This window comes from Exophiala dermatitidis (genome assembly GCF_000230625.1).
Source record: "Exophiala dermatitidis NIH/UT8656 unplaced genomic scaffold supercont1.1, whole genome shotgun sequence".
In the NCBI taxonomy this organism is placed as follows: domain Eukaryota; kingdom Fungi; phylum Ascomycota; class Eurotiomycetes; order Chaetothyriales; family Herpotrichiellaceae; genus Exophiala; species Exophiala dermatitidis.
In genome coordinates this window covers 4175098-4191778 of record NW_008751646.1, presented here as the reverse complement: position 1 = coordinate 4191778, position 16681 = coordinate 4175098, and the positions used below count along the sequence as shown (strand labels likewise).

The window sequence follows — 16681 nt, the reverse complement described above, 5'->3', positions numbered from 1 at the left end:
GTGGTACAAGTGACATCGATGACGGAAAACTTGGAAGGCCAATATGGCAAGGCCGACGACGACATAACCCCAGACGATCCCCTCGTCGTTTTGCAGGATACCTACGTTAAGCCAGGTGAGTCGAGCAGTCTGCGCGGATTTGGTCCAGATTTCGGGGCCGAACCCTCAAAGGCCCAAAGACAGGGGCGGCTTGCTGATTGGGGCCATCCACAGGGTTTCGAGGGACCTTTCAGTCGAAATATGTTGTTCTGTGTGCCTTCGTCGTCCGGTTGGGCGGCTTCTTGTTCGGATACGGTGAGAAAACATGCGCAAAGCACATGGTGCGCACTGTGCTGATATGGGAATGCGATCGTACCCTTAGACCAAGGAGTGGTCTCTATCATTCTCGTCATGGACCAATTCCTAGACGATTTTCCTCGCGTCTCCGATACCGCGAGTGGAGGCGGGTTTTGGAAAGGATTCATGACGGCCATGATTGAGCTGGGAGCTCTTATCGGTGAGGATGTCCTGCTCCGTGATATTTTCCTTTCTGACCATTTCCCATCAAAGGCGCGTTCAATCAAGGCTGGGTTGCGGAGAAGATTTCACGCAAATATTCGATATGTGTCGCGGTCTGCATTTTCGTAGTGGGTTCCGTGCTGCAGACGGCGGCGCAGGACTATGCCATGCTCGTGGTTGGTCGACTGATCGGTGGCATTGGCGTCGGCATGTGAGTTTGGACTTTCATTCAAGCGAGACAATCCATGGTTAATGACTGCTGTAGGATGAGCATGGTTGTGCCAATGTACATTGCTGAGGTGTCGCCTCCCGAAATTAGAGGTAGGTTGAAGTGCCCCCGTGTACCTCTAGACAGCGCTGACGGTGTACAGGCACGCTCCTCGTGCTCGAAGAGTTCTCCATCGTGTTTGGCATCATCTGTGCCTTCTGGCTGACATTCGGGACTCGGTACATTGGCGGCGAATGGTCGTACCGCCTCCCATTCTTGCTTCAGATGTTCCCTGCCATTTTGCTGGGAATAGCAGTCCTCTTCATCCCCTTCTCGCCTAGGTGGTTGGTATCCAAAGGCAGAGATCAAGAAGCCCTGGAAGCCCTGGTCAAGCTACGCCAGGTGTCGGCAGATGATCCGAGAGTGCAGGCCGAATGGCTCGACATTCGGGCGGAAGTGGCATTCCACAAAGAGGTCGGCCGAAAGAAACATCCAAATTTGGCTGCTGAAGGTCAGCGGTCTCGTTGGGCTGCGATCAAGTTCGAACTGTCAGCGTATGTCGATTGCTTCAGGCAGGGCTATTGGCGCCGCACCATGGTTGGCATTGGGCTGATGTTCTTTCGTGAGTCGCCTTTTTGCGCCGGATCCTCTTTATCCTGCCGACCTTGGCTCTCGACTCCTAAATGTTTTCACCGTTGCTGACATGTGATCCCACCAGAGCAATTTGTCGGCATCAATGCACTGATATACTATTCACCCTCGCTGTTCGAGACCATGGGTATCGGATACAACATGCGCCTAGTCTTGTCGGGAGTCCTGAACGTCACTCAGCTCGTGGGTGTCTCGACATCGCTCTACACCATGGATAAATTCGGCCGCCGTCCTCTTCTTCTCCTGGGCAGCATTGGAATGACCATCTCCCACATAATCATCGCGGTCCTCGTCGGCCTATACTTTGACACATGGGCAGATCATAAGGACAAGGGTTGGGTTGCCGTCGCCTTTCTATTTGTCTACATGCTTATCTTCGGCATGACCTACGGGCCGGTGCCGTGGGCCATGCCGTCTGAGATATTCCCCAGTTTCTTGCGAGCCAAAGGCGTTGCCTGGAGCACTTGCAGTAACTGGCTCAACAACTTTATCATCGGCTTGATCACGCCTCCGCTAATCCAGAACACTCGCGGTTTCGGAGCCTACACTTTCTTCGCAGTGTTCTGTGCGTTGAGCGGTATTTGGACGTGGTTCTTCGTGCCTGAAACCAAGGGACGAAGCCTCGAGGACATGGATCGTGTCTTTGGAGATCATGCGGCCACAGCGGACAGGACCCGGCGCAAGAAGATTCTCAGGGAGCTTAAGCAAGCCGACAACGAGAAAACCCGGCAAGCAGTCAGTACTGCATGATGCGTGGCCGGGCCAAGGTCAGACTGAAATCATGCGCAAATTCATCTGCAGTTTTCGCAATGCTGATCCTGCAAAGGCGATATGCCTACCTTCGGACGAGTTGGGCCCTCTCCTGCAAAAGTTCATCTGACGTGGGAATTCACCTTGTTCCACGGGTTCTTTGTCTTTCAGAGCAACTACACAGTAGCTCTCGTGGCTGTATTTAAGCCTAGCACAACTCAACTGCAATCTCAATCAAATGGACATTGGATACATCGACATGTCTAAGAAGCATGCACGTTTGACTCTATGGGGAGCGCTCAGAGTTCATTGCGCGTAATGTGGTGTGCGGTGGCCTAAGGTAGGCATGGTTCAGGCATGTTCTCCATACGGAGCAATTTGCCACTGAGCCTCAGTCTGCGAGCTCATACTATAAGCTTATTGACCTTGCTATTCGAACTCGGAGCCCTTGTCTCTTTCATGTGCCACTGCAGTGGCAGTGTGTACACATGCTCGGAATCTTCGGATGCGTCGTTCAATGATTGGACCGCTAGAGCACCCATCTTTGCTCGAACCCCAGACTTTGCAGGGTCCCCCGCAGATGGAGTGACGGATTTTGGTCAATGTTTGTGCAGCGGTGCAGATGATTGAGCGATATACATTGGCCATCCAGGAGCTGCGACGCAAGCTCTCCGTAGAAGTTTCAATCAGGTGATGGGGCACAAGCACAAAGACCCCTCTTGCGTCTGAAAGCATCAGCAAGGTATACGAAATCGGTGACTTCTCTCCTTCAAAGCTGCCTCCAGTTGTGATCAACAAGTGCCTGTATCCGTTACACATATCCCACAATCCAACAGCTTTGTTTCGTAACTAATCTAGCACAATGCCAGCACGCCCGCTCCTGCTCGGCCTCGCTTCAGCCTCCAGGGTGGCAGCCTTGAGCTTCGGTTCCCATCCGGCTGCTCGTCGATGCCTACATCAGTCTCTTCGCAGAGTTGGGCCCAGTGTTGCAAGCACTGCAGCTGGCGCCGGGGGTCAGGGATTTAAACAGCCACCACCAGACTTCACCGTGGCAGGTCAGAGGGAAGATTCGCACGGCAGTAAACATGCAGCATTCTTGGGTGAAGCTGACAGCAACGACGGCCACGATGCCCTGAGAGACAGTCACGGCGCCCCAGCCCCACCATTAGACGCCACAAATGCCGCGTTTCTGGGCGAGGCCGATTCTGACGATGCATTCGAGGTGAAAAGAGAAACAGAAGGAGACAAACATGAGCCTTTGGATCCCAAACACGCTGCTTTCTTGGGAGAGGCAGATTCTGACGATGCTTTCGAGGCAAGGAAAGCGGCAGAGGGAGATAAACATGAACCACTGGATGCTCGCAATGCAGCATTCCTGGGAGAAGCCGACAGCGACGATGGGTTCGAGGCAGATGTGGAGGTGCATCCGGAAAAGCACAGCCATAAGTTGGAAGACACGTCTCCGAGCGGACTCCATGGACAGGTGGGTGAGCTGGATCAGTGAAGGAGGACTCATGGGCCTGAGGACTCATGGGGAGCAATGTAGCAGCTTGGGTAATGGGAAGGCTTTCGTGAAATTGGGCTTGAGGGTGAATGGTCACTGTCCATATCCAAAATGTATTTGTCCCAATGTATTCGGCAAACATTATTGTATACAGTACCAGGCATGCAATATGCCTATATTCGAACACCGTTGGAGAGGCATGATCCCTGTGATGTTGAAATCGTCCTGGGTGTGTAGATGCTCATTCCTTTTCGAAATTGTCGTAGTCCTCTTTGGACATCAAGCTGTCCAGCTCAGCTGCATCGCTCACCTCAATCTTCGCGAGCCAACCGTCCGCCTCTGGACTCTTGTTGATCGTAGCCGGCTTCTCTTCCAGCACTTTGTTATGGTCCGTGATCTTTCCAGAAACAGGTGTCAGGATATCCGACGCCGACTTCACTGATTCAACGGCACCAATGGTGTCTCCCTTGGACACCTCCATCCCTATCTCCGGGAGCTCGACATAGACAACATCACCAAGCGCTTTCGCTGCATATTCTGTGATTCCGATGGTGCCTGCAAGACCGCGTAAGAGCTGTGTAGCAGGAGAAAAAACTGCAGTTAGATCATACCAGTTTTGCCGTCTGCGTCCAACTCAATCCATTCATGGTCTTCTGTATATTTCTTCACAAACACTAGTCCGCCTCAGTTAAAACCAGCGCGCCACTTGAGGTCCGCTGGGAAATCACGTACAGGGCGACCTAGAGGAGAAAGGTCTTCTCGAGAAGAGTGTCCATTGGGATGACGAGGAGATGCGCGACGGGTGTGACTTTGTGACTGCGCGGCTGGCTGCTCGGGTGACTGTTGGGAACAGCCGGGCCAAAACTGGGGAACTCATCGTCCGGGTAGTCTACTCAGCAATGGACCTCGAGAAAGAAAAGAGATACACAGGCACTGAAAAAGGGCTTGCAAATATGATAATCCAGAGCAGTGCGGCGGTCAACCAAGCGAGGCTTCTTTCTGTAGAACTACTACAACTACAATATACTACTGGCATCTCCGCAGACGGGCGAAGGCGCACCCCCAGGCCAGTGACCGGCGACAAACCCGCTACGCACATCTTGCAGTGACGGGCCAAGGCGGGCGTGTATGCTCCCCCGTACCGCTACACCGGCGCCGCAAATGATTGAACGTATCGACTTTTCCATGCGCAACTTGCAACACCGCGAAAGGACTGCCATTGAAAGTTCAAGTGTCCGTTATCATTCAAGTGAGATCCAGCCTTGTGACGACGATGCTCTACGAACTGGTAGCCGTGGTATGTTTCAACCCTTGCGGAAGAGAATTTGGAAATAGTTGATTGACCCGATACAGGTCCGGCCGGGCAACCTTTCTCATGTCAAAGAGTACGTCTCTACCGTCCTTTTCGTTCGCTTACTGAACATGTCCTAACAATACCTAGAATCGCTCGGATTGCAGGCCAGCAAGTTCTCGATAATAGAGGTGTGATTCGTGGCCTAAAGAACTGGGGACAGTTCGATCTCCCTCGCCCAACGACGAAACATCAAACCCAGCACCACCAAGGGCATTACTTCATCATGCAATTCGACGCTCCAGTCAAGGTTCAGCAAGAAGTTCGGCGGATGTTGAGTCTCGACCCGCGTATGATTCGGTTTTCTGTGGTCAAGATTGGCGACAAATTGGGTGGCGTAAATGGTGCGATCGAGGAACAGACGGGTGATATTCCCTGGAATTCAACAGCACAAAGCGCAGACGGGCTGTCCGGCGCACTTTTCGAGCCCAAGTGGGTGAGAGGCTTGTCGCAGTGAACACGGCGAAAATTGCGCTCAATTGTTTCAATATAATGGACGCGAGAGGAGCTTCATACGTCTTACGTCTATCAAATACCCCAACCGAACGCCCGCTACATTATGGTATCGTGTATCATCAAAACAAGCTCCATCGCCCTCTCTCTTTGACGGGCGGCGGCACCTGGGCATGTTGCTTCACCCGACCTTCCAGTTGGCGCAAACTCTCGATCTTCCCCAACACCATTTCCAACATCTCCTTGCGTTTGATGAGGTCGAGATGTTTGCGGACTTTGGGATCTTCGCGGGCGAACCGCTCGATTTCGGCGTGATCGAGATGGCGACCGAGCCGCATGTCCAACTCTCGCGGAAAATTATAATAGAACTCGGAGAGAAGCTCAACATTGAGGAAGAGTACGGCGGTAGAGGTCAGCTTGTCTGCGACGACATCGAGAAATACCTCCGGACAATAGTATTTGTTCTTGAGATTGGCGCACTGTTTGGATTTGACCGCCGAGAGGCGCATTTTGATGATGTCGGCTCGATCACGGAGGAAAACGGCTTCCCGACCTGTGTACATCAGTTGAAATGAATTCAAAAATTATGTTGAGCATGCTCACCTTTTTGCAAGAGATCTGCCGAAAACCCTCCCGCACCACCAGTGCCGTTCCCTTCTAGGACAACGTCCCCTTTCCTAACCCGGTCCACAAATGCCATCACATCTCTCAGCCTCTTCTGGCCGATGCTGTCTTCGAGCCGTCTTTGCGCTGCTTCGCAGGCTTTGAGTTCGCTCTTGAGCACGCGGCCGATGTTTTCGCGCCCTTTGCTCCATTCGTTTGGCTCCACCTCTATCTCAAACTTGAAAGGCTTAATGCAGTTTTCGACCTGATCACTGGTGCTGTAGAAACGGTCGTTCAAAATACTGGAAGATGCATCGACGATGGCGCGCTGTGCATATGGATGTGCGGCGAAAGTAGACGCGGCAATCAACCTGTCGACATGGCGCTGTAACTCTGCAGCCACAACAGTCGTAGCAAGTCTGCCGATACCCAATTTGGTCAGTTCTGACGTGGAGGCATCCAACTTTCGTTGCCAATATAATGAGCTCGGATCAGCCTTGGGCAGATTGGACAACGGGTCGACTTCGGGCTGAGCCGGAGATAGGTCTTCGAGCGGCTTATTCCAGTATCTTTTGGCCAACAGATCCATGACCTTCTGGTCCAACACCTCTTTCAGCAAGGCCCGAACTTGGGCCCGGCCGAATTGTTCACTGAACTCTTTGAATGCGTGCTTGAAGCTGTCCAAGCTTTCTGCCAGGTAAGACTCGGCACTCAAAGGCCTGTCGTTGTACTGCACTTTGAACTCGTACGTGGCTTCTTCCAATTCCTGAATAATGGCGTCTCGTGTGCCTGCAAGGCTTGCTGCCATGCTCTGCTCAAGAACATGCATCAACTTATGCCGTAACGTGGTTGTTCCCACAGCGACCTGCGACCCGGGTCCGAATTGAGACGGGTGAGATGAGAAATACGCATGCTCGTTCTTCACGATGGCGTCCGTCAGATTGTGGCCTGTTCGGGCAAAAAGCATTGCCGTCTGTGGAATCTTGCAGACGACACCCACATATCCTAGACGTAGCGGATACTTTTGGTCGGACAGTATTTCGACACCGCGCTGCGGGTCCACCAAATCCATTTTGGTGATGACTCCAATCGTCCTTTCACCACGGGGATCGACTCGTCGACTAGCCCTGAGAGCAGTGGAATTGGCCAGGTCAACATCAGCAGCTGAAATAGCCAAGATGACATTAGGTGGCTGTATATATTTGTCACACAAGTCGGCAATTTTCTGTTTCAATTCGGGTGGCTGGTCTTTGCCCGATACTTGGATGTACCCGGGCAGATCAATGAGAGAGAGATCTGGAACGTGAGGAGAGTAGATGGAGAGTTGAATCGGCTCGTCAGTGACACATTGTTCAGCGGGAACGGCAAGGTTAAGGTCCGTTAGAGTTCGCTGAATTTGCGAGAAGTCGGTTATCTTGCCCATACCTAGAGTCGGAAATTCACCATACTCCGCTTGGGAATCAGAAGTATTGACAAGAGTCAGTTCAATCGGGCGCCTGGTGACCATATTGGTGCCCTTGGGCAGGAACTCATGCCCGACGATTGCTTCCAGCACTGAACTCTTCCCGGAAGACTGGGAGCCGATGACAACAATGGAGGGCAGCGTGAGCGCACCACCTTGACCCACGGTGTTCAGCATATTTCGGATTTCAATCATTTTTCTAGTCAGCACCATCATTTGATCGTCTTCGGCCTCCTTTCGTTCGTCTTCCTCGTTTATCACTTCGAAGCCCAAGGCAGCAGCCGACCCGGCGAGCGCAGCGGCATGTGTCGTCTTTTTAGGCGGGTCCGGGTCAGGGCCAGAGCCTTGTTCACCAGACTCCTCCTTCTTCTCGAAAATTTGTTGGAGCCATTCGGGGAGATGTGCATCCTCTTTCGTCCGTTGCCAACCTGCACCGATCTGATCCGCAATCCCTTTGGCTCCGTCAAAGATGGCTGATGAAGCCCCCGTTACGGTATCCCCAGCATTTCTCAGCACATCCATCGCATAGGAACCAGCCTGCGCCGCCTGATATTGTATATAGGCCAGTCCCGCCAGCATACTAGCACCAAACATAGCAGGTAGTCGTGCCATCTTGAGGGCCAATTTGGGAAGGATTCTGACAAAGGATATCGAACGCACGGCGGGTACATTGTGAATAGAGTTAGATCCCGGAGGCCATCTTTGCTGTGGGATACGTGCCTCCGGCCTCAGAAGGCCACCGGCTCTGGATCGGGCATAATTGTTGAAGAGACGCGCCGCTGGCCGGCGCAACAACGGTGCGACCCTCGCAGAGAGAAGCCTACCATTCATCACAAGTCCGGATCAAGCATGAATGCGAGGTCGCGATATGTAAAAAGACTGCAATTCAACAAAGGAAGATTCGGTGGTTCGATGCGTTCGGGCAACAAGATCTCGGATGGCGAAGAGTGAGGAAATGACGGTTTGGTTGGCTGCAGACCAGGGTGTATACACTGCACGGCAAAGCTGCACTGGCCACCAGGCGGAGGACTGAGCGCGAGTACATGGGAGCATCCACCAGCTTCACGCAGGTACGGCGGAACTCTTCACGCCAGGCACAATTACAAAGAAACTGCTCGGATATCAGTGGATGGTGCCGTGCTGCAGATGGCGGTGAGGTCCCAGGCTCATTCTTGATTGATTTATCGCAATTGCAACAGACAACCCTGCAGGTTTCACAATGGCAATCTAAGACCATATATGTCCCTCTCTGGCTCACCGTCTCTCTCTTTTTCTCACTTTCTATGGGCGTTGTTGGTGTTGGGACTTTGAGAGTATCTTTTCGAAGCTTCACGCTTCTTTGAGTCACATCATCCTCGCCACTCATGTTGACTGAGAAAGAATGTCCTCGAGTGAACACATGACCTCTCTGCTCTCTATTGCCAGACTCGATACCCTTGTTTCGTCGCTTTGCGGCCAATATGTGTAGATTTCTTGTGCGTACAATGAAGCAGACCTGACATGGATATAGGATACTAAACGTCGATTAGGTCTACAAAGGCTCCAAGCCTATCATACTCTCCAAGCTCATCACCGAACCATCTCACAGCATTCTGACCCAGTCCTACGACAGTCGTCTCCGTCTTGACAGCCGACGTCCGGTCAACGGAGATGGGTTTGGGGTAGGCTGGTACACCGAGCCAGAGCTCGGCCCGGATCCATGTATTTTCACTTCCACCTTGCCGGCATGGAACTGTGTCAACCTGGAGCGGATAGCACCCAAGACCGCGTCCAATTTGATATTTGCTCATGTTCGAGCGACTACCGAAGGCTCCTTGGCGGAGAACAACTGTCACCCGTTCCAGCACAATACCCTGATGTGGATGCATAATGGAAATGTCGGGGCGTGGAAGTATGTCAAACGACCACTTGCTGCCAGTCTCGCGGACAAATGGTTCCTTGGTGTGAAAGGTGGCACTGATTCTGAGTGGGCATTCGCCCTCTTCCTGGACACCTTGGAGCGGGAAGGAGTTGATCCTAGCTCGGAACCTGAAGGCGGGTTTGAAACTAAGGTGCTTCGACGAGCCATGAAGAAAACGATTGCCAAGATCAATGCTTTTGTCAAAGCCGTCTCCACCGAACACCAGCTCGACGACGTCGAGACGAGAAGTTTGCTGAATTTCGCTGTCACAGATGGGCATTCAGTCATTGTGACGAGGTATGTCAGCAGCAAGACCGACGCCGCTGCCAGCTTATACTATTCCTCCGGTACGGCCTGGGTGGAAGGAAAGACCAAAGGGCAGTTTAGAATGGAACGGAGAGATAAGGCATCGGATGTGGTTTTGGTCGCCAGCGAGCCCTTGACATTTGAAAGGCATAACTGGCTGTCCGTTCCTACGAACACGATCGTGACAATTTGCAACCAGACAGTTTATGTGCGGCCAATCAAGGACGAATTTTACGACGAGGATCCATCGACGGAGCGCTCCACCGGCTTTGCGAGATCCAAGGGATTGGTATCAAAGGCTCCAGGTGGTGGTACGGAAACTCCCACGACAATGGCAGGAACACCAGTGCCCCGCAACGAAGTCGAGGCCGCCGCCGGTGGCTATATCGTCAAGGAAAAGCTAGCCGATTTTCATTCAAGAATGGCCAACTTTCACCTACAGAATGGAGCTATCGTAAGCGGAAGAAATGAGCCACTCCGGGCTTAGGTGTCGTGAAACAGTAGTGTCGAAGTTGAAGGAGTTTGGGAGAGGAACGGGCAGGTTATGAGTTGGTCGGCGTTTAGATCAGAATGAATACCCGGAGCTGCAGAGAAGTCGGATTGAGGTTTTGGAGGCGCAACAGCGATCAGAGTTCCCATGTACAACAATCTCATTCTATGTGGCCTTTCTGATTCTCGGCCTCACAACCCGCATAATGTGTAGCGGCAGAGTCTATCCATCGTCGCCCTTGAAATCCGCATGTCTGAAATATTTCATGCCCACCCAGGCCACCACGACCCACACCCAAGCCATCACGCATGTCAGCACCAGCAAAGCCGGATAGTAGCCTACAATTGGCAAGGTTGGATCATCTTCCAGCTCTGGCGGCGCGTACGGCGTTTCTCCTACATCCCAAGCCCAAGACCAGACGCCGAAAGATGAGCCCATGCCGACAACGAAAACGATCCATGTGACAATCAGTATCACATAACCCCAAAATGCGGTTTCCGAATAATCCCAGCCTTCGTCCTCGGGCGGTGTGCCTGCGACCGACTGAGGTTGGGTCGCCAGCGGTGAACGAGCACGAGAACCAAACATGCGGCGCACAGGATCTTGAAGCAAGAAGTAAGAGTCGCCCATCGAGGATGCGGAGGAGGGTAGTTTCCGTAGTAGGGGCATTTGAGGGAGTGATAAGTCTTCATCGTCGGTTGAAGCATCGGTTGGTGGCATGGTCGGGCTGGTCACCGAAGCAAAAGATGAGGCGGGATCGATGGACGCAATGCTGCTACGAATCGAGGGAATCGAAACCCGCGACAAAGTTCGAAAAGGCCATGAGGGAGGAGACTCCGGAGAGGTGGGACTGGACAGCTCTTGGGCGACTCCTGGTGCCGGCGGCGCTTGTTCTTCTTCGGGGCTTTGCGCAGTAGAAGAGTCTGCGCCTGCCAGCGGTGACCTCTTCACTTCAGAACACTTTCTGTCTCTTCCTTTGCCCAAAACTGTCTTCCGGAGAGATCCTTTCCTTTTCCGCTTCGCGTGGGCCTGAGCCTCCACCATGGCTCCCGTGCCGGCATGTTGTGCCCCCAGGCCATCTCTTTTTGCACCGCTGCTTTTGACTTGATCACTACTGTGTGTCCGCAGAAATGCCAATCTCGAGAGGATATTCCCCGAGACAGTCCTCCTGCCACTTAGTTCGGGTCGCCTTTTCACCTTGCTGCCCTCGCCCTGTTCTTTCTCATGGCTGTTGACCTCGTCCTCGATCTTGGGGAACGGGGTGGGCGTTTCAGTGGACTCGGTGAGGCCATGTATCGAGCCAGTCATGGCAAAGCCCTGAAAGCCCGACGTGCATATTGCGGGAGGGAAAATTGGCTGCGCAGCCAGACGAGTATGTTCCCTCGTGAGCAGTACTAGTAGACTTATAGTATAACGTGGTGCGGCCCCAGAGTAAACACGCCGTCATTCTCGCATAACAAAAGCAAGCCATATACGCAGGCGCAGCAGTTTACAGCGGAGCGGAAGCACAGACCATGTAGTATAGCACTTCGCAGTAGTATTTCCCTCCGCGCGCAAAAAAAAAAACCTTCAATCATAGGTACCGAGACATTCTGTTCGAGTTCTAATCGACGTCCATCGTTACAGTTTGTAAAATGTCCCGACGACGTACAGCAGAGGTTCAACCAGCCAGACTGGATAACTGGCACCCAGCGATATCCATGACTTGACAACAGCAATTCTAGCAATCCAGGACATTCTCCTGGAACTGTTCCAGCCTGCAACCATACACCCCGAGTTCATGTCGTCTGCATTCGAGTAGATCGAACTCCGCTTTCTCGAGCGTGAAATGGCTCTGTGACACTGGCAGGACGTGTTGCTTCTCCGTCACTTCACGCGCGGTTGCAGCTTGTACTCTCCGTGATCTTCCACACACGATTTGGCATAGAGCGGTGGGAACCAGCCACCACTGCAATCCATTCCAACACCAGCCACGCTGCGGTGGAGGAGACCCTACTGAAACTTCACTCCAGACATGCGTGTACCAGGCCGGTAGCGTGTCCTCCTGTTTGCCAGACCCGAAGCACTGCCGATTCCCGATTGTCCCTTCCACTGCCATGCGGGGTGCCGCGACAAATGCAGTCGATCATCAACGACCTCGAACGAATGAGGAAGGCCGCAGGCAGGGAAGCAAAAAGGTGGGTTTGAAGCCAGGGGAATGGGGGCTCCGTTCTCGTGAGGCTCAGAAATATGCCTTCGGGTTGCGTACTACCGAGTCAAGGTAACATCGCATGACATGCAGTGAAGTAGCCACTGGACCCCGGTCTTCGTCCTCAGCCTTCGCCTCTACGGCATCTGTCAACAACGTTTAAGATACTAGGATCAAAGGGCACCGTCATCTACACTCCCCCGCAGTCTTCGCGGATGTGCCATATAACACCTGGTTCCTGCCCGGTATTGCTGGGGTGATAACCTACGTAGCGGCTACCACTGCACCGATCCCTTCAGAAAAGCAAATAATCATCGGCTGTGTTTACTATATGCGCATAGCCCCCCTGCTGTTGCCAGAGGTCTCCTGGACACTGTTATTCCTGCCGTTGCGATTCTTGCAGAAAGGTAAAAGCATTCGGTTAGTACATGAGGTGGACCACTATAATTACACCGCCTTGCTTTCGTTCTATTCAGGATTGGTTGCATATGTTCACGCCGCAGGAATGAAGCCCTTCGCTATTTGGACGGTTTCGCTCGCCTTGTTGAACTCAGCTTGTGCTCAAGATTATGGCACCTCGCCTCCGGTCTACCCTAGCCCTCCCACGTCCGGCATCGGTTGGGAAAGCGCCTTCAGTCAAGCGGAAGCATTCGTCTCGAACCTGACCTTGGACGAAAAGGCCCAACTCGTGACCGGCACTTCAGGTCCTTGTGTTGGGAACATTGCTGCCATCTCCCGTTTGGGCTTTAACGGCCTGTGTCTTCAAGATGGACCTCTGGCAATAAGACAAGCCACCTACGCGTCTGTTTTCCCTGCAGGACTCACAACTGCTGCCTCCTGGGACAGGGAACTCATGTATGTTCGCGGACTGTACTTGGGAGCCGAGTTCAAGGGCAAAGGAAGCCACGTCGCACTGGGTCCCGTCGTTGGGCCCTTGGGCCGTTCCGCCTATGGTGGGCGCAACTGGGAAGGCTTCTCTCCCGACCCGTATCTCACAGGTGTAGCTGTTGAGCAGACGATCTCAGGGATGCAGCGAAGCGGTATTCAGGCGTGTCTCAAGCACTATATCGGCAACGAACAGGAAACACAGCGGAACCCTTCACTGTCTCCTGATAATGTCACGATTGAAGCTGTGTCTTCGAATATTGACGACCGAACCATCCATGAGCTGTACCTGTGGCCATTCGCCAATGGTGTTCATGCGGGCGTTGCGTCCATCATGTGCTCATACAACAGGATCAATGGTTCTTACGGTTGTCAAAATTCCAAGACACTCAACGGCCTGTTGAAGACGGAATTGGGGTTCCAAGGCTATGTTATGTCAGACTGGGGCGCCACTCATTCCGGAGTCAGTGCTATCAACAGTGGACTAGATATGGACATGCCAGGTAAGACTTACAAGAAGCAGTGATCACAGGTCACTGTTTGGCTGACAGTAACATTCAGGTCCCATTGGTTTTGGTCCCGTTCAAAATTCCTCCTTCTTCGGCGGCAACTTGACAGAAGCGGTCAACAACGGCACACTGCTGGAGGCGAGAGTTGATGACATGATTCGGCGTATTATGACACCCTACTTCTACCTCCAACAAACTGAATACCCTCCCATTGACGGTGAGGAGCCGACTTTGAACGACAATTTTCCACCCTATTCTGGGCAGTTTATTCTCGGGCCTTCCAACGTCGACGTCCGGGACAACCATGCTCAGCTCATCCGCCAGCTGGGTTCTGCAGGCACGGTGTTACTCAAGAACACAAACAACGTTCTCCCATTGCAAAGTCCAAAGTCGATCGGGGTGTTTGGGAACGACGCCGGCGATCTAGTCAATGGAGAGTACTTTTCTGGAGCCGCCTTCGACAATCAATATGGCTTTGGTAAGGCGCTCAACACTCTTTTTTTCGTTCCCGACGCCGTAAAACCAATCATCACTAACAACGCAATTAGAATATGGGAATCTCCCTGTCGCCGGCGGGAGTGGAACCGGTCGTTTAACGTACCTTGTGTCGCCACTAGAAGCCTTGAAAGCACGCGCCATCCAAGACGGTACACTATTGCAGTACATCTTGAACAACACACTGGTCGCTAGCCCCGGGGGTCTCCAGTTCATCGCCCCTATACCAGAGGTCTGCCTTGTTTTTCTGAAGTCTTGGGCTTCAGAAGGGATCGATCGCACTAGCCTGGATGCAGACTGGAACAGCACAGCGGTCGTGGAATCTGTCACTACTCTCTGCAACAACACAATAGTGATCACAAACTCGGCCGGCCTCAATGTCATGCCATGGGCGGAGAACCCGAACGTGACAGCCATATTGGCTGCTCACCTGCCGGGCCAGGAATCGGGCAACTCGTTGGTCGATATTCTTTACGGTATAGTCAATCCGAGTGGCAGACTGCCCTACACTATCGCATGGAACGAGAGCGACTATACCTTCGCAGACATCACTAATTCGACGCAATTGGTCGAAACTGAAGACCCCAATGCGTGGCAATCCAACTTCACCGAAGGATTGTTGATTGATTATCGGCACTTTGACTATTACAACCAGTCTGTCGCGTTCGAGTTTGGGTTTGGCCTGTCATATACGACCTTCAACTTATCCGGCTTGAGTGTCACAAGCACAGTGCCTGGAAATGTCAGCGCCCTGCCCGACCCGGTTGCCCCGGTACCAGGGGGCAATCCTTCACTTTGGGGCGTGCTGTACAGAGCCGACGTGACCGTGACCAACACTGGCGATAAGTTGGGAGCTACTGTACCGCAACTGTACTTGTCCCTACCCCAGATCCCTGGCGAAGGGCCGACGCCGGTGAACGTGTTGCGCGGATTCGACAAAGTCACACTGAACCCCGGCGAGAGTCGGTGGGTGTCGTTTGACCTGACCCGACGTGATCTGAGTTACTGGTCGACGGGGTTGCAGGAGTGGGTGATTCCGTCAGGCTCCATCGGGGTCAATGTAGGGTTCAGCAGTCGCGATATCCGACAGACCTCGAAGATAACAGTGGTCCAGTAGCAAGGAGCGCATGAGATTGCCGACCGCTTCATATCGAGTGAACCAATTAACAGCGAGCGATTGTATCAAGTTTGAAGACATGCACTCAGCATACACTGGTTGTCATGCCGCAGCACTGATGTGCCTGGCAATGAAAAGGACTTTGGAACGATCACCACAAGGGAGACACAGGGGCGTTGAATTGCTGAGGAGGTCGAATTAGGGTCTATGATGTTAATCACTAGTACTAATAAAGTACTATTTCGGTACACGGCGACACCAGCGATCAGTATCTAGTAGCTGTGCTCAAATGGGATTCAAAAACAACGAGAGAAGACTGCTGGAACATGATATTGGATGAATTGCAGTAATCTAGCTATGATCCGAGTCGGCTCCAGACCTCGCGACCACTTCAGAACCTTGACGGTGACAGCCCTTTGACTGATCCCCATAGTATCTCAGGAATCAGTCTGTCCATCCGCACGCACCGGCTTCGATAGCATGCGCGTAATACTGAAGACAAGTTCGCTCCGGGTTCACTGCTGTGCTTTTCGCCCCATGTGTTTTGTCCGGGTCATGGATGCGTCCTCACATCGATCTAGAATTCATTGCGGCGATCAGCTGCCGCGATTCCGGAATTGTGAGGCTGCAACTGGCAGTGTGCGCTTCAACAACTTGAACCTCGGCTTGAACTTACTTGGTAGGTCCTCATTTCTTAGAGCTAGAGCCGGCCTTGTAAAGTGCTTCAGAGATAGCTCTGCCCTCGGCGGCCTGATCACTCTTATGAGGGTTGAGTCCGTAAGAGGTCGTGAGGTCGTATTGGTCTTTGAACCCGGATTCCTTGGCCATCTGGTTGTACGACGGCTGGGAGTTGGATGGCGCGGAGCTCGACTGCTTGGATGACGGCATTTTGAAACGAATCTATCAGTTTGGTTCTTCTAGTCGGTTGCGTTGGCTGAACAAATCCAAAGATTCGAACGACGCTTGGGTGGGCGAAGGAGTATGGATGTACCGCAGAACAGCTTGGTGTTGGCTTTTGAGCAGGATTGCAAGTTGATCGTGGGTAGAGAACAAAAGGTTGCGCGAGAAGAAGAGGTAGCGGGGTACTACTTATTTATACAACGTTGTACATCTACAGAGGTGGGGATGGAGAAGTCAATGGTGGCTTGTAGCTGGGCGTAACTGTCACTACCAGTCACTGGACATTTTGGTACAAGTGACGAGACACCAAATGATATTGACACTCGGGTACATTAACTACCTTGAGACACACACAGCTACATTCACTATAGCTGTAATAGTGAAGTAGCACGAGAACAGTAATTGGGAAAC

General features: G+C 52.6%; 9 protein-coding genes across 9 annotated transcripts; 5 read left to right on the top strand and 4 right to left on the bottom strand.

Annotated features, from left to right (window-relative positions):
• Positions 1 to 18: 18 nt before the first annotated feature.
• HMPREF1120_01487 (MFS transporter, SP family, sugar:H+ symporter) lies at positions 19 to 2107 on the top strand (the record flags this gene model as incomplete). Its single annotated transcript, XM_009155506.1, has 7 exons — positions 19 to 115; positions 214 to 294; positions 362 to 496; positions 550 to 709; positions 764 to 819; positions 870 to 1328; positions 1425 to 2107. 7 exons carry the CDS (start codon positions 19 to 21, stop codon positions 2105 to 2107), a joined length of 1671 nt encoding a protein of 556 aa, XP_009153754.1.
• Positions 2108 to 2969: 862 nt separating this feature from the next.
• HMPREF1120_01486 (uncharacterized protein) lies at positions 2970 to 3611 on the top strand (the record flags this gene model as incomplete). The annotated part of the gene is made up of 1 exon (XM_009155505.1): positions 2970 to 3611. One exon carries the CDS (start codon positions 2970 to 2972, stop codon positions 3609 to 3611), a length of 642 nt encoding a protein of 213 aa, XP_009153753.1.
• Positions 3612 to 3852: 241 nt separating this feature from the next.
• HMPREF1120_01485 (glycine cleavage system H protein) lies at positions 3853 to 4488 on the bottom strand (the record flags this gene model as incomplete). The annotated part of the gene is made up of 3 exons (XM_009155504.1): positions 3853 to 4166; positions 4223 to 4285; positions 4344 to 4488. 3 exons carry the CDS (start codon positions 4486 to 4488, stop codon positions 3853 to 3855), a joined length of 522 nt encoding a protein of 173 aa, XP_009153752.1.
• A 396-nt stretch (positions 4489 to 4884) lies between these two features.
• On the top strand, positions 4885 to 5419 carry HMPREF1120_01484 (uncharacterized protein; the record flags this gene model as incomplete). The annotated part of the gene is made up of 3 exons (XM_009155503.1): positions 4885 to 4908; positions 4965 to 4996; positions 5053 to 5419. The coding sequence occupies 3 exons, from the start codon at positions 4885 to 4887 to the stop codon at positions 5417 to 5419; spliced, it is 423 nt and encodes a 140-aa protein (XP_009153751.1).
• A 118-nt stretch (positions 5420 to 5537) lies between these two features.
• Positions 5538 to 8092, bottom strand: HMPREF1120_01483 (dynamin GTPase; the record flags this gene model as incomplete). The annotated part of the gene is made up of 2 exons (XM_009155502.1): positions 5538 to 5968; positions 6019 to 8092. 2 exons carry the CDS (start codon positions 8090 to 8092, stop codon positions 5538 to 5540), a joined length of 2505 nt encoding a protein of 834 aa, XP_009153750.1.
• Positions 8093 to 8940: 848 nt separating this feature from the next.
• HMPREF1120_01482 (uncharacterized protein) lies at positions 8941 to 10173 on the top strand (the record flags this gene model as incomplete). Its single annotated transcript, XM_009155501.1, has 2 exons — positions 8941 to 8955; positions 9010 to 10173. The coding sequence occupies 2 exons, from the start codon at positions 8941 to 8943 to the stop codon at positions 10171 to 10173; spliced, it is 1179 nt and encodes a 392-aa protein (XP_009153749.1).
• A 225-nt stretch (positions 10174 to 10398) lies between these two features.
• On the bottom strand, positions 10399 to 11484 carry HMPREF1120_01481 (uncharacterized protein; the record flags this gene model as incomplete). Its single annotated transcript, XM_009155500.1, has 1 exon — positions 10399 to 11484. The coding sequence occupies one exon, from the start codon at positions 11482 to 11484 to the stop codon at positions 10399 to 10401; it is 1086 nt and encodes a 361-aa protein (XP_009153748.1).
• A 286-nt stretch (positions 11485 to 11770) lies between these two features.
• Positions 11771 to 15883, top strand: HMPREF1120_01480 (beta-glucosidase). The gene is made up of 3 exons (XM_009155499.1): positions 11771 to 13752; positions 13811 to 14236; positions 14307 to 15883. The coding sequence occupies exons 1-3, from the start codon at positions 12696 to 12698 to the stop codon at positions 15368 to 15370; spliced, it is 2547 nt and encodes an 848-aa protein (XP_009153747.1). The 5' UTR covers positions 11771 to 12695; the 3' UTR covers positions 15371 to 15883.
• Positions 15884 to 16057: 174 nt separating this feature from the next.
• On the bottom strand, positions 16058 to 16258 carry HMPREF1120_01479 (uncharacterized protein; the record flags this gene model as incomplete). Its single annotated transcript, XM_009155498.1, has 1 exon — positions 16058 to 16258. One exon carries the CDS (start codon positions 16256 to 16258, stop codon positions 16058 to 16060), a length of 201 nt encoding a protein of 66 aa, XP_009153746.1.
• Positions 16259 to 16681: the final 423 nt, after the last annotated feature.

Bases quoted from the DNA above. Each gene is read 5' to 3' on its own strand.
- HMPREF1120_01480 (XM_009155499.1), top strand. From the start codon at position 12,696: ATGCGCATAGCCCCCCTGCTGTTGCCAGAGGTCTCCTGGACACTGTTA. The intron at 13,753-13,810 runs GTAAGACTTACA...AGTAACATTCAG, and splicing joins ACTAGATATGGACATGCCAG to GTCCCATTGGTTTTGGTCCC. The intron at 14,237-14,306 runs GTAAGGCGCTCA...CAACGCAATTAG, and splicing joins CGACAATCAATATGGCTTTG to AATATGGGAATCTCCCTGTC.